Source organism: Moschus berezovskii, chromosome 17, assembly GCF_049115385.1.
Source record: "Moschus berezovskii isolate FMDL1 chromosome 17, NW_MosBer_1.0, whole genome shotgun sequence".
Lineage (NCBI taxonomy): Eukaryota > Metazoa > Chordata > Mammalia > Artiodactyla > Moschidae > Moschus > Moschus berezovskii.
In genome coordinates this window covers 45276950-45294636 of record NC_142476.1, presented here as the reverse complement: position 1 = coordinate 45294636, position 17687 = coordinate 45276950, and the positions used below count along the sequence as shown (strand labels likewise).

The window sequence follows — 17687 nt, the reverse complement described above, 5'->3', positions numbered from 1 at the left end:
TCGAGTCCAAAGCCCTGTGGTTTACTGGGGGCTGGGGTGAAGTGGACCGTGCACGGGTGGGGGGCTACATGTCACAGTCTTCGGGGATGGCGGCCGTGATGATGAGCGAGGGCTCCATGACGCCCGCACCCCTGAAGCTCTCCTCCGCACACAGTCTCTGGCCAGGGAGCTGGGAGGCCAGGCCGCCATGGGCCAGGGACTCCACGATGACCTCGGCTGAGCCCACCTCCAAGTCGGGGGGCGGCTGGAGCGCCACCACCACCATCTTCTCATCCTCGATGACCAAGTTCCGGAGCTTGCGCTGCCTGGGGTTGTAGTTCTCCACCCGGTCATGGATCTCCATGTGCCTCCGCAGGTGGGCCTGGGGGTTAGGGGGACTCAGGCTGGGTGCGGAGGGAGGAGGGTTCAGGGGCCCGAAGGAGTGGGAGGAGGCAAGCCAGCCGCAGGCCTACCTGCCGGGTGAACTTGTAGCCGCATTCGGTGCACTCGAACTTCCTGACCCCCTTGTGTCTCCTCACATGCACGCGCAGCTGCTCCACGGCTGCAGGGGCAAGGGCCAGGGTCGGGGAGGCAGGAAGTGGGCGGCACCCTGAAGTCACCACTGCCTGGGGCCCTCGGGAGCCTCCACCCCCTCCCTGCTGGCAAGAGGGTTCTGCTGCCAAGGAGCGTGTGACAGCCATTGCTGCGCCTGACCTCTCCCGGGGAACCCCTCCATCTCCGACCAGGGGAAAGGGCCTGGCCCTCTCTCTGCCCAGGGTAGGGCCGGGCGATGGCCTTCACAGGCCCAGCTACCTTTGAAGGTCTTCCCACAGATCTGGCAGAAATGGGGCCGGCCCTCCTGGTGGCGGCTGGCCACGTGCCTCAGCAGGGGCCCCTTCTCCGTGAAGCGCTGCTCGCAGAACTCACAGCTGAAGGGCCTCTCGCCGGTGTGGGTGCGGTTGTGCTTGTCCAGGCTGGCTGCGGGGACAAGCAGGGGGGGCTCAGCCGCCGGGCCTCAGCCCCGGACTGGGGAGGGGCCGGCCTGCCTCACCTTGGGTGCGGAAGGTCTTGCCACAGAGGTGGCACTGGAAGGGCTTCTCGCCCGTGTGCGTGCGCAGGTGCATGTTGAGATTGGCCTTCTGGGTGAAGGCGTGGCTGCAGAACTCACAGACGTACGGCCGCTCGTTCCTGTCCAGGCGGGGACACAGGCGTCACCAAAAGAAGCGGTCCCCTTGGTGCCCCTACAACTGGGAACACGCCTGATCCCAGAGCCAAGGAAACAGGCCAGGCTGAGGTCAGCCTGCCTGAGCTGTGAGAACAGATTCGGGCTGCCCAGGGAAAAGAGGGCATGAGCTCCATTCCGGGAGCCACGGGAAACCAGGACTCTGCCCAGAAACCTCATCCTGCCTGAATCCCCACCCACAGCCTCCCTGCCTGGCAAGCTGCCTCAATCCCTCAGGTCCTCCCCTCCAGAAAGGCTGCAGGCTTTGGACACAGTAGGGGCATTCTGGCCCCTGTGAGTGGCAGCAGGGCCAGGTATGGGGAGGACGGTCCAGGGAGGATGATCCCCGGGAGAACGGTCCAGGCAGGATGGCCCCGGAGAAAACAGCACCACCTGTGCTTGGCCTTGATGTGCATCTGCAAGCCATTCCGGCTCGATGCCCGGTGCCCGCATTCCTCGCACACAAACAGCTTCTCCCCACGGTGCTTGAACGCCTCGTGCAGCTGCAGCTCCGTCCGGGACAGGAAGCACTTGGCACAGGTGGGACACTAAGGGACAGAGGGGGCAGGGCCAGAGTGAGGAGCAGGGCGGCCCTGGAGTCCCTGCCCTGGGAAACTGCACAGCCTGCCCACTCTAGACCAGCCACACCGCCTCCCTGGGCTGGTTCCCGGCATCGTGGTGGGCCTGGCCCCCATCCTTGGTGCAGCCTGGCACTTACCGCATGGGGCTTGGGGGCTCCATGCAGCTTGATCATGTGGCTCTGCAGGTCCTTCTTCTGCATGAACTGCTGGGAGCAGGAGGAGCACTGCAAGACAGACACGGTCACCTCTGAAGCCGCCAACACCACTGGAAGCCAGGTCACCCCAGGGCTATTGGGGTGGGAACCCAGGCGGGACCCAGCCTGAGATGCTCAGAGGCTCCTCGACCAGGTGTGAAGGCTACACCCAGGCGGAGGCTGAGGTTGTCCTCCAGTGACGGAATCCTGCCCAAAGACACAGGGCAGGTACGGAGGGGAGACCCCGACACCATCCCACATGAAGGGCTAAGCGAGGCAGGTGGGGTGGAGATCCTGGGGCCGCCCCTCAGCCTCCAGCCTTGGGGACAGGCCGAGCCTGACCTTGTAGGGCATCTCCCCTGTGTGGGACACCATGTGCACCCGCAGCTCCATCCTCCGGCGGAACGTCTCCTGGCACACGGAGCACGTGAAGACCTGGCAGCGTGAGGGGCAAGCGGAGACGGCATCAGCGCAGGGAGGGCCTCTGCCCGGGCTTCCACTCACTGCTGGCAAGAGTCTGCCCAAGGGGGTGGGGACGCTAGGGTGGGAGAGGGCAACACATAACCTGCTTGCCCTGACCATGACCATCACTGAGTGCTGCAAGCCCACCATGCCAGGCTGGGAGTCAGACCAGGGACAAAGGCCGAATGGCCTCACCTGTGACCCCCACCCTGACTGGTGACCAGCCTCTAGGAAGCGGGGTTTAGCCCACCAGGGGGGTGGGGGGAGGTGGCCAGGTGGCCTTTCTCAGCAGTTACCCTCCTTCTCCAAAGCCCAAGAACCCAGGCAGGCAAACCCAAGATACCTCCTGCAGTGTCCCTCCTGGGCTTGTCCCTTCTGCCCTTGGGACCTGTGTCCCCACTATCATACCAGGGAGGGGACCTGATGACATCCAAGGACCCTGCGGCTCTCAAGTCTACAGTCCTGTCAGGCCAGTCCCCTGGGGGCCCCTCCCAGGTGGAAAAGAGACAGAAGCCAACATGCACCTGCCCAGCAGGACCCCGGCTGGCCCTCAGTTACCTGTTCTGAGCGGTTCATGCAGTTCCGGGCTTCATGCTCCAGGAGGTTCTCCTTCCGGAAGTAACACTTCCCACATTTGGGACACTCAAAGGGTTTCTCCCCCGTGTGTTTCCTGCTGGGAGAAGCCACAGGGTGTGGAGGCTAAGTGACTTGCCGCCCTCCCTCACGCAGGGCCCTCTCTGGCACCTCTGCTTACAGTGCTGAGCTGCCCAGGCTGACGCCTGAGGCTCTCCACATGGCTGGTGAAGTTGTGGGGTGCGTCTACAAACCCTCCTCCCTCCCGGAGACTCGGCAAGGGAGGGCACAGCTCCCCACTGTAGGGGACACCCCAGAACCACAGGCCACTGGGAGGCCCAGCTGCAATGTCTCTCCAAAGGCAGAAATAACCTTGGGCCCCTACTCCCTGGAGAAACCTCTCAGCCTGCCTGGGACTTCTGTGAGCTCGGCCTTTGAAACCATGGCCACAATCACACCTCGCCTGGCCTCCAGGTTACCACCCATTGCTGCCGCGCCATCCCCAGGCCAGTGCCTGGGCCTCGTACCTGGTCCTGTGCTCCACAAAGGCCTCCCAACAAGTTTCCACTTTAGGAGTCAGATGGACCCTCGAGGATAACCAGATCTCATCACCTTACTCAATCCTCTAACACTTGGCATCTGGCCCCGAGAAAGGCCTGTTCCTACCCCTTACCTTGCTGCCCCTCTCCCACCCCAGAGCCTCTGCTCCAGCTCCCCTCCAGCCCAGAGCTGCTCCCCAGCCATCCGCAAGCTTCCTCACTTCCTCTGAACCTGCTGGGTAGTCTCCTGTCTTTACAACTGCAACCTGGCCCGACCCTGAACTCCCCAGGTCCCCCTCCCCAGTCCTCCTGTCCTATTCTTTTTTCCCATGGCACTTCTAGCCCTTCAGCACACTGCAGAGTCTCTTATCTGGTCGTTCAGGGTCTCACTGCCCTGCTGGAAGGCAAGTTCCACAAGGCCCCTTTGTTCTGTTCATGAAGGTATCTGAAGTGCCCAGCCACCTGGCAGACAACTCACTGAATGAACTAAGTGAACCCTGACCTCAGAGCCCAGAATGGTGTGGGAAGAGCACTGACAGCCTGCCACAGGCACTCTTCTCTCATCCCCTGCTGATACACTGACTGTCCCCCACCTGCAAGACCTCAGCTGGCACCCCCTCCTAATTCTTAGGTCAGTCCAGTGGCCTGCAGCATAAGATGAGGACAGGGCTGGTACCTGCACCCAAGTTTCACACTAGGGAGTGTGCAGGCAGACACAGGTCACCCCAGGGTGACTGGCCCAAAGGCTCCACTGGCAGCAGCTGCCCCCAGAGCAGGAAGAGAAAGGGGTCTCCATCCTCAGTTCCAACTCCATTCAGTCACCAGGGGCCTCTGAGTGTCGTAGTGAGAAAACGTGTATGGCCCAGCCTGGCTTGGCAAGACATCGCACCAAGTGCTGTCTGGGGCTGAAGAGAGGCAGGAGGGGAAGGCGCGTCACCTAGCTGCCCTCCCTGCAGGCCCTAGGAAGAGCAAGGCCTTCCACAAGTATGCACGGGACAATGGAAATACTCCAATACTCCATGTCCATGCTGTGGCCTTCGTTCAGCAGCTGGGGCTGCAAGTAGCTACTGAGCACTTGAAATGAAGCTAGCATGACTTAGGAACTAAACTTATTTAATTACTTTTAAGTTAAAATAGCTTCCTATGGAATCTAATTACCTTTGAAAAATGGAGTATCTCCTGCCACATCAGTAAACAAGGATGTCACAGGCACCAGTCATTGGAGCCCTCCAAGGAAAGCCAGTGAGCCCTAAGGGAACTCAGGAGAATACCTGCTATCTGCAGCCATCAAAATGCAGCCACTTCCTGAGGTGAGCCCCAAGGACCCTCAAGGTGCAGAAAAATACAAATACTTGTCCCAGACAGTTGAGGTGCATATCCAAGGAGTGAGTTCAGTGAGGCCAGAAGCTTACATCTTCCCATACATAGAAAAGTACAAAATTCCTTAACTTGGGATATCTGGTTTTCTTTTGACGTTCAGACTATATATCCTTGGTTGCAAAAATTTCTATATAACCTTGCTTCCTCAGAGCAGTTCTCTCAGGGTTACTTGAGATGCTGCTGCCTCCTGGGCTGGAAGTCCTAAAAATTCCCACTGAATAAAACATAACTCTCAACTTTTACGTTGTGATTATTTTTTAAGTCAACACCTTACTGGACACAGCAGCTTTAGACAAAGGATCCCCAGTGCTCCGCTGACACCTGAGACTTAACCTGTCTGCAGAAACGCAGGTGGCACCCACCCTGCAGATGGACATCTTGGCCCCAGGCCCACGCTGCCAGGCTTCAGAAACACCTGCGGTCAGGCCTCAGCCACAGCATGGGCCCTCAGGCTGCTCTCACCTCCTTGGGAGAAGCCTGCTGGAGGTCAAGGTCCACAGTGGGTGGAGCCTGATGTTAACAGCTGTTTCAGGCCGCTTCAATCCTGTTAGTCTCTTTGCGACCGCATGGACTGTGGCCAGCCAGGTTCCTCTGTCCATGGGATTCTCCAGGCAATAATACTGAAGTGGGTTGCCATGCCCTTCTCCAGGGGATCTTCCGTCTCTTATGTCTCCTACATTGGCAGGCGGGTTCTTTACCACTAGTGCCACCTGGGTGTCCCCAAACCCACTCCCAGCAGAGAGCTCACAGGAGGGGGAGGAAGGAAGCCATCAAATGTCAGAGTCTCACTCCCCAATGGTCAGAGGATACCAATGCCAGGCACTGTGTGGGTCTGAGGTGGCACCCCAGCCCCCCCTATGTGGGCTGCAAGTGGGGAGCGTGGGCCCCCTCCCCAAACACGGAAACAGCAGATGGGAAAAGAAAATAGAAAAACAGAACGTTTACCTGTTGTGGACTTTTAGGTAATATTTGCTGAGGAACTTTTTATGACATGTGGGGCATTCAACTGGCACCGCTGTACCTTTTCTGTTCTCAGCAGGCTCGGCTGCCAGGGAACCTGCGCTCCGGGCTGGCTCGGCAGCACAGGGCTTTCTGATTACGTTTGCTTTCCTCTTTGTCGGCACAGTCTCCGTTTCAGAAACATAATCACCATCCCCGTCGTCCTCAACTTGAACCACCACCTCCCACTAGAGCAGAAGAGGCAGCAGGAGGGGGCGAGGTCACCAAACTGAATCAGCAGGGGTTCTGGGGATGGGTCTACAGGGTGGCCAGCTCCATCCAGATTCATCCCAAGTCCCAACCCAGGCCTGTCCCCGGCCATGTCAGTTCCTTCATCAGTGCCTGTTCCCTTCAAGGTCCCAGGGCAGCAGCAACATCCCAATCCCAGGTTTGAGGGCAGGAGCTCTGTTTGTGGGTAACTGGAAGTCCGCCTGGATTTCACTTCCCTGGGGAAACACCTAATGCCGCCCACGTCAGCCCCAAGAAGCTGCCAAGCACAGACACAAACTAGCAAGAAGGTCAACCTGAGGCTGTGGGATGGAGCGGGCTTCCTGCATTTGGAGATATCACGTCTGACTCTGCAACCCCATGGACTGTAGCCCGTCAGGCCCCTCCGTTCATGGGATTTCCCAGGCAAGAATACTGGAGTGGGTTGCCACTTCCTTCTCCAGGGAATCTTTCTGATTCAGGTATTGAACCCGCGTCTCCTGCCTTGACAGGCAGATTCTTTACAGCTGCACCACCTGGGAAGCCCTATATTTGGAGAAAGCCTGTTTTAAACCCACAAAACAGACTGTACCTTTGGGTCCAGATTACCCCTGAAAAGTATCAGTCCCTTCTCCCCGTCTCCCCTTCTCCAATACCCTGAGCACAGTACCTCATTAGTCCCGCCCTGCAGCTGGACACCTTCAGCTTCGAAGGGCCTTGGGGGCACTTTGCAATCCTCAGGCTCCTTGTCCCCAGGGGGACAGAGCTTCAGGGCCTGCTTGAGTTTCCCACGGAGAAAGGACGGGCTCTCACTCTGAGCAGGGAGGCTAAGCCGGGGCCTCTGGGGGCTGAGACTACCGCTGAGCTCCGGATCCCTGGGGATTTGACCCAGAGTCCTTGAAACTTCCTCCTTCGCCACACCCGTGGACTCCTTGAGGTGGCTGTTCACATCCCGGGGGGCAGGTTTCCCGAGCCCACTCTGGCCACTTGGTGGCTGTCCCACCGAGGCTTTGGGCTTGAAGCTCTGGCACAACTCCACAGCCTCTGGCACTCGCAACTCCCTGGCTGCCAGGAGCACCTGATCCCGGTTCCCCGAGGTGAGGGCGAGGTGGCCGGTGTAGAAAAAGTCCAGCAGGAGGCCAAAGATCTCGGCAAAGCCCGCAGGGAGGACGACACTGCCCCCTGAGCCATCCCCGTAGAGGCTCTGGAAGAAGTGGCTGCAGCAGGCAAGAACACTCCAGTGTGCCTTGAACACCAGGCCCCCCACATCCAGGGTGGCATCGCAGTACTGGCCCCTCTCCCGCTGCTTGTTGAGTTCCTGCAGAACCCTCACGCTGTGCTGGACGAAGGAGCCGTCCATGGTCCCTCTGAAGGGAAGAAACACGGCAGTGACACTCTGACCAGTCCAACCCAGAGGCAGCAAGAGAAAGCCCCTGGAGCTGAGATCAGGGTAAAGGGAGACAGATTCTATTTATTCACGTTTATTACAACCAGGACTTAGATCAAGGTTAGAAGGTGGAAGCTGACGCAGGAAGGGACTGAGCACCTCCCTAGGGGCGGGGTCCAAGCAAACAGGCCATATCGGGGGTGGGCAGAGAGTGTGGGTGACGGGGGTGCGGGAGGACTAGGTGGGACACAGACGGGAAAGGGTGTTGGTGGGAGGAAATCAAAAGTTTGGGAAAAGAGGCGCTGAATCAGCGCGAACTTATCAGCCTGGCACAGCGAGAGGACCGGAGGCAGGGGAGGACAGCGGCTGCAGACAAGTGAGAGGAACCCACGCCGCGCCCACACGTCTCGAGCAGCCGGGCGGAAGGCGGCAGCGGTCACACTCCATCAGCAGTCACGGCGGCCCACAGCGCCCCCTCCCTCGTCCCTTGCCCCTCGACCTCCTCACCCTGGCCCATGCTCCCTACACCTAACCCTCCAGCCCCGAGCCAGATAGCCCACACAACCCCACTGACCAACTGGCCCGGCCGTACGTGCCCGGCGAAAGTGCAGAGACGCCGCAGTCGCCGCCGCCGGACGTGACGTCAGGGCGCGCCGGCCGGGGCGGGACGCCTCGGGGTCGCAGGCCTTTACCTCCGAATCCTGCCCCTGGAAGCCGTACCACATAGATAGCAGCCAATGGGATGGAAAGAGAGGCGGGACCAATCCGGTTCCCCCCGCCCCCCGGCATTGGGCCCGCCTCCCTGGGTTGCCTAGCAACGCCAAGCGGGACATTCAGTCTCTGCCCCGCTGGGAGTCCCGAGGTTCCGCCTGCGGTTAGCCGGGCCGCACAGAGCCCTGAGGCTTGAAGAGGCAGCGCTCTACCGTCGCCCTAGAGAGGAAGCACAACGAAGACGCAGATTTCACCTTTTTATTGGCAGCAGGCGCAGCCCGGACTGAGCCCTCCCGTGGGCTTACACTTCTCACGCCAAGGCTGGGGAGCCTCCCGGACACCCCAGGTCCTGGACGCCCCCGTTCCACCTTCGCCCGAGTCCGCCCCGCCAGGCTTGACTATGCCCGATCCAATAGTCAGGTGGAACCACAGCGCCTGGTGTATTCCTGGATGGAAGCCTGGAAGTGCTCGGTGCTGTTGAGGTCCGGGCGGCACAGAATCACGTAGCACTTGGGGAGGAAATAACCGCTGAAGCCGCCACTTAAGCTGCTCAGCATGGCCAGCGCGTTGACCGCGGGCAGATACTTGCCCTGATAGACAGTGGCCATGGTGAAGAAGGCGATCCAGGACACGAAGTTGAGGAGCAGGCTGAAGGTGACACATTTGGCCTCATTGTAGTTCTCTGGCAGGTCCTTGCCCAGGTAGCTGCAGGCAAAGGCGCTGACCGAGAGGAGGCCATTGTAGGTAAAAGCCAGCATGAAGCCCAGTGAGTTAGCCTCTCTGCAGCCAAGCACCACCAGTTGAGGGAAGTGCTTGTATTCCCTGGTTGGCAGTGGGGTCCACACTGCAAGCCAAATTAGGCAGATAAGCAGCTGGGTTGTTGAGCTGATCATCACAAACAGGCCAGCACCATGGTTTTGGACCCATGCACGGAAGAAGGTGGGTAACCTGGCAGAAAACTTGAAGATGAAGACAAGTTGGAAGGAGCGGACCGTCAGGCAGGACAGGAAGATGGCAAAACCCAGGGAAAAGAGGCCTTGACGCAGTAAGCACGTGGGCAGTGTGGGCTTCCCAAAGAAGCCATAGAGGCCCCAAGTCCCCCCTGCCAGGGAACCCAGCATGAGGAAGCACAGTCGGCCCCCAGCTGACCTCACCACAGGGGTGTCTAGGTGCCAGGCAAACAGGCCAGCAGTCCCAGCCACCACCAGCAGCAGCAGCGTATTAGCTGCCAGCAGCACCAAAGAGACTGGCTCGTGCCACGTCAAAAACACCACGGTGCGTGGGAAGCAGGTCTGGCTTCTCTCAGGTGCCCACTCTTCTTTCCCACAAGGCCGGCATCTATAGGGGTCTGGAAGAGAAGGTGGAGAGGGTTCCTGAGAGCCCCTTGCATTGGAAAAGCCCCTGATGCTGGGAAGTATTGAGGGCAGGAGGAAAAGGGGGCATCAGAAGGTGAGATGATTGGATGGCATCATCGACTCAATGGACATGGTGGTGGTGGATTAGTTGCTAAGTCGTGTCCAGCTCTTGTGACCCCATGGACTGCAGCCTGCCAGGCTCCTCGAATCCATGAGTTTGACCAACTCCGAAAGACAGAGGAAGGCAAGGACAGGGAAGCTTGGCGTGCTACAGTCCACAGGATCGCGAACAGCCGGACACGACTTAGTGACTGCACAACAACAACACCCTGCAAGGTGCTGGTGGGGCTGTAGTACAGAAGCTGGGCTCTGCCAGGCGCAGCAAGATGAGGGTAGCCCTGAATGAGAGCCCCCAGGCCATGTGTTTCCTTAATATGCCTGTGTTAATTACAGATTATGGAGACACTTGGGTCAGTTCTGTGTGACTCCTGATCCCAGAAGGAGTTGGCAAGCCAAGAGGTCATAGAGAGGGGCTTACCCTGTAGCTCTGCCCACACCGCCCTGAGGCTGTGATCCAGGGCAAGCAGCCAGCCCAAAAGGAAGGGCACTTTCATCTCTCCCAGGGCTCTCTCCCTAGCCAAATCCACCTTCTCGACCTGCCACTCTGTGGTTTCTCTGAGTTGAGTTGATCCCCTCAGTATGGAAGAGATGCATTCCCATGCCCACCAAGATGGTAAAAAGAAGGCATGTGGCCCCTGGAGTCCAACTGTGGGTTAAGCCCCTTAGCTATCTCTGTCTACCCTCTGACCTTGACCTTGCATCGCGGGATGGAAGAACTTTTTGTCCTGCTGCAGACATGCGAGTGTCTGCATTCAAGCCAAGTTGTTCAAGGCACCGGGTGTCACTGGTCAATAGATGGAATTTCATACAGATAAAATGGGAAGAAAAAAGAAAAGAAAAAAAAAGGACAATATGGGAGGGTACAAAGGGAATGAAATTCACATCTGTTTGGATAAAGATGCTGAGTTTAGGATAAAATTGTCTCTGTAGGTGCTGGGTTTGGAGGTCTCTTAAAAAGAACACATCTGGATATGAGGCCTTCAGCTGCTTGCTGCTTGTTTCTTTCTGCTTGATCAGAACTCATGTCTAGTTTGGAGGAAGGTGTCCTCCAAACTGTCCCCAACTGGCAGCAAAGTGACCAGGGCCCTGGTTCTGCACACATGTGGCCCAAGGGAGGTGCTTCCATTTGTTCTACAGACCCTAGGAGAGCTGGTGGTTCACCCACTCATCACTGGTCACTCACCGCTCTTATTGAGGAAGGTCCCAGCCTCACAGGGCACACACTCAAAGCAGCAATGGTGGAAACCTATGATCACTCTCTGGTGGCCTTCAGGACAGTCCCTGGAACACACAGACGTAGGCACCTGCAAGAAGCCATGGTGTTCTGCAGCCACGTGGAGATGCTCATGTCAAGGGACCCTCACACATGGAATGGAAAACAGGGTCTCTGGGCATCTGCCCTCACAGCTCACTCCCAGAGCAGAGGCCTTGGTCATGTGAACCAGCAGCAACTGGGCATCTGTCTTTCAGAGCCCGGGGAGCTTCCCTGGCAGGGCTGGGGAGAGCCATAGCAGCCTGGTACCTGGGATCCAACCTCATATTCTGTGTGAGCTGTGTCAGCACTTCCCCCAGGCTGCCCATCAGGCAGTCACCTAGTGAGTGACCACGTCCCTGTTACCTGGTTGTCGTTTCCATGCCACCGGATTTTGGTCGTATTTATGTCCAGCGACACTGAAAATGGAGAGGAGGAGCCGATGACCCTGAAGGTCCAGCTGGGGCCACTCCAGTCCCAGGCGATTATGTCATAGTTGCTGAGGGTATTGCCATCGTCATTAAATGTCACAGCATTTTTGTGTAAAAGGAACTTCACCTTGCGGATCTGCTCCAGAAGCTGAAACAAACAGGGATAATGGAGCTGGTGCCAATGACACCGGCTGCTCCTCCTGGGTCCTTCCAGACCCAGATGGCCCAGGAAGCAAGTGCATGGGGCCTTGCTGAGCTTCTACCTGGGGCATTTCAGCCTGCCTGGAAGTTCTGGTCCCTTCCTCAGCCCCCCTCCCCTCCTAGGAGGCCCTTTGACCCTCCTAACTAGCCTCCTGAGTGAGAGAAGTCTCTAACAAGGCAGCCCTTTGCAGAGCTTTCAAGCCATGGATCCGAGGCCTGGTGGGTGGGTGGAGCTGCAGCTCAGAGAAGGGATCAGCCTCTAGTGGTCAGCCTTTGCCCCCACCCCCGGCATTTAGGGTGGCCGAAGAGTAACCATACTGCCTGCCTTAGGAAGGCAGACAGTGGGTGCCAGTGGCCGGTAAGTGCCTTACCTGCCAGGGGTAGACCCGGACCCTCGAACAGGCTCCAGAGGCGCAGCCCAGGAGCTGGTGGAGGCCATGGGCCACAGCGTAGACAGCCTGGTATGCATTGTAGGCAGAGCTCATGGAGAACTCCGCTAGTGTGGGCATCGCCTGTGCTGTGAAAGCCCAGCATTCTGTGCACAGCTGGTTGCTGCTGCACCAGGAGCCCTGGGGGCAAAACGTGAGAACTCCTTTGTCTGCCCGGACATAGGCCTCTTCAAACTCCTTCAGGCCAGGGACATGCCTGTGAGGGATGGCCACGCCCAGCACTGTGCCGATGCCCCGGATCCCGGGCACGCTATTGATGTGACTAGAGATGGCCCAGTCTTCTGTGGCGATCCACACCTTGGCAGTCAGTTTGGCCAGCACCACGGACTCAAAGAACACCCTGGCCAGCTGTCTGCCAGAGTAAACCACTACGACGGTGGTCCTGGCTTGGACCAGGCAGCGTATTATGTTCTGCATCCGCTCATCACCCGGTCGGGCGGAGAAAGGCACAATGTCCCTGAAGGCAATACAGATGCCCTGCCGGGTGACCTGGTACTCCAGCTCCTGTATCCCTACCTCCCCGTAGTCACCTTCACCACCCACGATGGAGATCCAGACCCATCCGAACCTCTGCAGCAGCAGCACCAAGATGTCCACCTGGTGCTTATCACTGGAGATGGTGCGCAGAAAAGAGGGGTAGAGCCGCCTTGCGTTGAGCACCATGCTGCTGGCTCCGTAGCTGACCTGTGGAGTTCAGTTCAAGTTCAGTGGCATCAGCCTCGACTGAGGGCCCCCCAGTGCCAGCCCTGTGCTGGGTGCGGGGACGTGGGAGTGGGAAGGGAGGGAGAAGGGGGATGGAGATGAGGTCCTGGCCTGGGGTCTCAAGCAGAGCACTGCTAAGTTACCCATGAATAAGAGGGCAGGTCCCCAGAGAGAATTCTGGGAGAGGAAGGAAACTCTGGCCTGTGGACAAAGTGAATGCAACCTGCAAGCAGGGACTGAAATGGTATATATGTGGGGCCCTCCAGGGACTTCCACTCGGCTGGAAAGCTGGAGGGCAGATCCAGGAAGGAGAGCATGAGCCAGTGTATTCTGTCAGGGCAGGAAGACTTAGCCCCTACCTAGCCCCTACTCAGCCTAACTGAGGTGCTAGGGCTTTACCCCAAGGCAACAGGGAGTCCCTCAGGGTTTAGGCAGAGAAGTGACATCAAACTTGTAGGAGTGTATCTCTGATCAATGAGGAACCTGTTTAAAAAGGCTCAAGGCCAGAGTCAGAACTCCTAGGAGCTGATGGAATCATCTAGATGGGAGAGGACTGCAGTCAGTTAAAGCTGGGGCAGTGGCCACAGGGAAGGGATGGACCTGGCAGTGGTTAGGGGGCCCCATGGAAGAAGCCATGGTGATGGGCTAGACATGGAAGCAGGGAAGGGAATGCAGCGGGCACTGGCTTCCTTGGAGACAGTCACTCTGCCGGACAGGCTGGGGAGGGGATGTAGGAAGACAAGAGACTTTTGTTAAGGGGTAGGTAAGTTCATTTGGACCCTGGTGGCTCCATGAAGTGGAGGCACTGGGTGAGCCTCTGGAGACAAAGCTGGTTCTCAGGAGTGGAGATGGAAGGTGGAAATGGGAATTCAGCCAGGGCCTTTTGCTTGCCTGAGAAGGGGAGGGGTCTGTCCTAGAGAGTCACCTCCTTCTGGGGGCGGGGGATGGGGGGGTGCAGAATTCCCTAAAGGAAACCAAGAAGGAAGTGGCACAAGGGAAAGGGGGGGGGGTCATAAATGCTGGTGGAAGTGTCAAAATGGTCAAATGGGTTGGAGACCTAGTGGTCCTCCACCATTCCTTCTCAGCAAGACCTTGCTGGTTCTGCCTTGGGGTGGTCACTTGACCCATCTCCAACCCCTACCCAACCCGCAATCACCACCTTCAAGCACTGCTCAAAGGACAGAGCCCAAGGCCATGGAGGGAGGAGTAAATGCAAAGAGAGAGAAGCAAGCAGGAATGGAAACTCTGCAGAGAAGTCTCCTTGGAAGGGGGAGTCAGTCAGGCTGAGAGAAGTGCCCGGAGGGTGGAGGGGGACAGGGCAAGTGTGTCAGCAGAGGAGGAGGCCCAGGAGAGGCTGATGAGCAGAGGGGGAGCGACACCACACAGCTGAGCCTGAGCCCAGAGAAACGGACGGGAGGAGGAGGATGGGGTAGATGTGAAGCCTGTGGGGTGATGGAACAGCAGGAGGAGAGAGGCGAGCAGAAGTCTCCAAGGAGAATGAATGGACTTTCCGGTGAGCACAGAGGCAGGGAGATCTCAGAAGCAGCACTTGAAGAAGAAGGAACTCCAGGCAAGCGACTCAAGAACAGTGACTGCCCAGGAGGTCCTAAAGTCCAGACCTACCTTGGGTACAGCAGCTCCTACACACCCACCCCAGCCCACGCTGGACTTGCCAGGAGGGGAGATGAGTGAACTGCTAGGGCCCCAGCTTACCATGGGCACCAGGAAGGGGCTCAGCAGGGCTGCAGTGGTGAGTGCGTGGTTGGTGATGTCAGGCCCGATCACCGCCACCATCGCCGGGGAAAAGTGGGCAGGGTCTCCCTGGATCTCCACATAGTGCCTCCCCAGTGCGCTCAGTATGCTTAGCGTGGCGTACATGTTCGCTGACTCTGAGCACACATCATACAGCTCGTACCCCAGGGTGACATTGGGGAGCAGGGCAGTGGAGTTGTTTATCTCCTCGATGCTGAACCGCATGGCCTGGAAGAGGTGGTAGCCATGGCCGTTGAAGCTGTTGGACCTGTAGGGAAAGCCAGGCTGAGAGCTAAGAACCTCTGGTCTCCTGGAACCCCAGGCTTGGGGGTAGAAAGGAACCTCTGAGGTCATCTGTCCAGCCCCTACAACCATGACCTCAACATGGGCCCTGGACCACACACACAGTTCTGCTGGCAGGCCTTGGGAGAGGCAGGGGACAAATTGGAAAAGTACACATACCATGCCCCGCCTCCATAAGCATATTAGGATCAAAAGGCTCCCAAGTCCTGTAGCAGAGATATCTGCTATATTAGGGTTCTCCAAAGAAACAGAACCAAGATGAGACACATAATATATACATCTAGCTAGCTAGCTAGCTAGCTGTATATACACAGAGAGGGGGAGAGAGCAAACAAAAGAGAGGACTATCTTTTCCCCAGGGATCTCCATCCTTTCTCTTAAGACCTTCAACTGATTAGGTGAGGCCCAATGCACTATCGGAGAAGGCAATGGCAAGTCACTCCAGTACTCTTGCCTGGAAAATCCCATGGATGGAGGAGCCTGGTGGGCTGCAGTCCGTGGGGTCGCTAGGGGTCAGACACGACTGAGCGACTTCACTTTCACTTTTCACTTTCACACATTGGAGAAGGAAATGGCAACCCACTCCAGTGTTCTTGCCTGGAGAATCCCAGGGACGGGGGAGCCTGGTGGGCTTCCGTCTATGGGGTCACACAGAGTCGGACACGACTGAAGTGACTTAGCAGCAGCAGCAGCAGCAGCAACTGCACTATACAGAGCACCTGCTTTATTGATTTAAATGTTAACCACATCACAGCAACATCTAGACTGGTGTTTAATCAAACACCCGGGCCACAGGCCCTAGCCAAGTTAACACGTGAAATTAACCACAGGATGTGCTTATACGTGGTTAACTAGTACCTTTCACTGGGACACTCATGATTGTGGTGGGGGCCTGTGTTCTTCATGGCCTCTCTGGGAAACACAGACATGGGCACACTAGGGCCGTGACTCAGCCCTGCTTGAGGAGTGTGCCAGCCTGCTCCATTTCCCAGCCTCCCTGCCTCTTGGGAGGCTCCCCCATCATTCCTACCACTTCTGTCCTTGAGTCACTGGAAGGAAGCGTAGAACCTCCTGCCTGCGACAGCCCTTCAGTCACCTGAACCTGGTTTTTCATGTATCTCCTCCTCCCTCAAGTTTCCTCTTCCCAGGCTCCCACCTGTAGCTCTTTGGGCCAGTCCTCCCACGCCAGGCTTTCTAGAATCTTCCTCCCAGGCTGGCTGTCAGTTATGCTACATGTTTCAGGCCACTGAGCCATGAGACATCCTTGAGCTGACCAAATCTAATACAATCCCCTTTATAAGAAAAGCAGTTGCTTTTTTTTTTTTTTCCTACCTAGACTGTCCACTTCAGGAAGGCACCAACCTAAGTCATTCAGGCTACTGAAGCATCTTCTGCTATATGTCCCCACTTCCCTCCCCCCTGGAGAACCATACTTGCCATCTGAGAGACTAAGGAGCGAGAACTGGGGAGGAATATGGTAGGGAAGGAGATGGAAGAGGGAAAGGCCGCCCTTGCTGAACCTTTGCCCTCTAGTTACATTACAAAACTAGGAAACAACTGACCTGGAATTATAATACAAAAGACTCTTAACAGCCAGGAGAAAAGAATATGTTAAAAGTGACAGGGAAAGGCTGCTGCTGCTGCTAGGTTGCTTCAGTCGTGTCCGACCCTGTGCGACCCCATAGACCTAGCCAGCGCTTAAAGGTGGTGGCTTGGTTGTAGGTTGGGTAGGGATTGGAGGCAGTCCAAATGGTCACTCCAGAGATAGAACCCACAACGTCTTGCAGAGGCAGGCTGGCAGAGGACCCATAGGCACAGGACCCCCCAGGTGACAGTTCTGCTGACCTCCCCCACCACTCACCTGTCACAGAAGGTCACCGTGGGTCTTCCTCTCGCCTCTAGAGGGGCACTGTGGAGAGGGAACATGCCTGCAAGCAGGTAATCCCCAGGGAGGCTGAAGTCGGGGGAGGACAGGCTGTTCTGGCAGCTGAAAGCCCAACAGCAGGAGAGGGAGAGCAGCAGGCTGACCAGGCGCATCCCCAGAGTGACATGCTGGCCAGACAGCCCTGCGCCTGGCATGGCCACGCCACGCCCTGTAACCCGGTTGGGCCGTTTAAACAGAATGGTCGGCAGTTGCCCAGATGCTTCCCAGTTTCACGCCTATGAAAGGGGGTGGGATTAGAGCCCAGTTGTAGGGCTTTTTGCCTCTGCCTTCCGGGCCTGCAGTCCTCCTCAGGAACTGGGCAGGGTAAAGGCACAGGTGCAAAGCAGGTGGCACCCACTGACCCTTCCTCTGGACGGTTGTGGGTTCTGTCCTTGCTCTGGTGCCTGTGGCATCACCTGGTTAAGAAAGGGATTTGAGGGGGGTCAGCTTCTCTGGGGGCCTTGAGGAACAGTGTGAAAGGTTGCTCTCAGCGAGCTGCAGGTTTTAAAACTGTTTACCTGGGCCTCAGTTTACCGAATGAGACAAGGCTTTGAGTTATACTTGTGACCCACCCCAATCCTCAGTCCCCTGAAATTGAAATTCTGAGTAAATCGTCCCCATTTCGCCTCCTTATACACAGTTGCTCCCTTCAGCTCAAAGACAAATGCATGCAAACGGAGGGTATGCAAATAGACAGGTTTTGTTTAAAATTCAATCCTGGAGCTTTTTCAGTCGCTGAGGGGAAAAAAATCCTACCTGGATTTCCGGAGAGGTGGCCCTGGACTTGGGGTATCTCACTTTCCCTCTCCACGCAGCCGGGGTGAGGCTTTTGCATAATGTAAATGGGGCTCTCGTTGGGACTGCCCGGCCTGGTGTCGCCCAGGCTGTCCCTAGGTCCCACCACCACCAGCGGGCCAGAACCACAGGCGCCTGCGGAGGCGAGGGTGCGCCGCAAGACCGCCGG

General features: G+C 57.4%; 2 protein-coding genes across 4 annotated transcripts; both read right to left on the bottom strand.

Moving 5' to 3' along the window:
* Positions 1 to 8176, bottom strand: ZBTB48 (zinc finger and BTB domain containing 48). Of its 2 annotated transcripts, none has more exons than XM_055419459.2 (11): positions 8098 to 8176; positions 6807 to 7503; positions 5876 to 6117; positions 2997 to 3111; positions 2319 to 2411; positions 1920 to 2006; positions 1595 to 1749; positions 1031 to 1167; positions 793 to 957; positions 453 to 541; positions 1 to 361 (listed from the first exon to the last, which is right to left on the bottom strand). In XM_055419459.2, the coding sequence occupies exons 2-11, from the start codon at positions 7494 to 7496 to the stop codon at positions 65 to 67; spliced, it is 2070 nt and encodes a 689-aa protein (XP_055275434.1). In that variant the 5' UTR covers positions 7497 to 7503; positions 8098 to 8176; the 3' UTR covers positions 1 to 64. The 2 variants fall into 2 exon arrangements, with proteins under 2 accessions (XP_055275434.1, XP_055275435.1); XM_055419460.2 differs by having other exon boundaries at positions 2997 to 3108.
* A 311-nt stretch (positions 8177 to 8487) lies between these two features.
* On the bottom strand, positions 8488 to 17662 carry TAS1R1 (taste 1 receptor member 1). Of its 2 annotated transcripts, XM_055418823.2 has the most exons (7): positions 17480 to 17662; positions 16661 to 17139; positions 14458 to 14764; positions 11965 to 12726; positions 11328 to 11540; positions 10893 to 11013; positions 8488 to 9582 (listed from the first exon to the last, which is right to left on the bottom strand). In XM_055418823.2, exons 2-7 carry the CDS (start codon positions 16876 to 16878, stop codon positions 8651 to 8653), a joined length of 2553 nt encoding a protein of 850 aa, XP_055274798.1. In that variant the 5' UTR covers positions 16879 to 17139; positions 17480 to 17662; the 3' UTR covers positions 8488 to 8650. The 2 variants fall into 2 exon arrangements, with proteins under 2 accessions (XP_055274798.1, XP_055274799.1); XM_055418824.2 differs by lacking the exon at positions 16661 to 17139.
* Between the last annotated feature and the right edge of the window lie 25 nt (positions 17663 to 17687).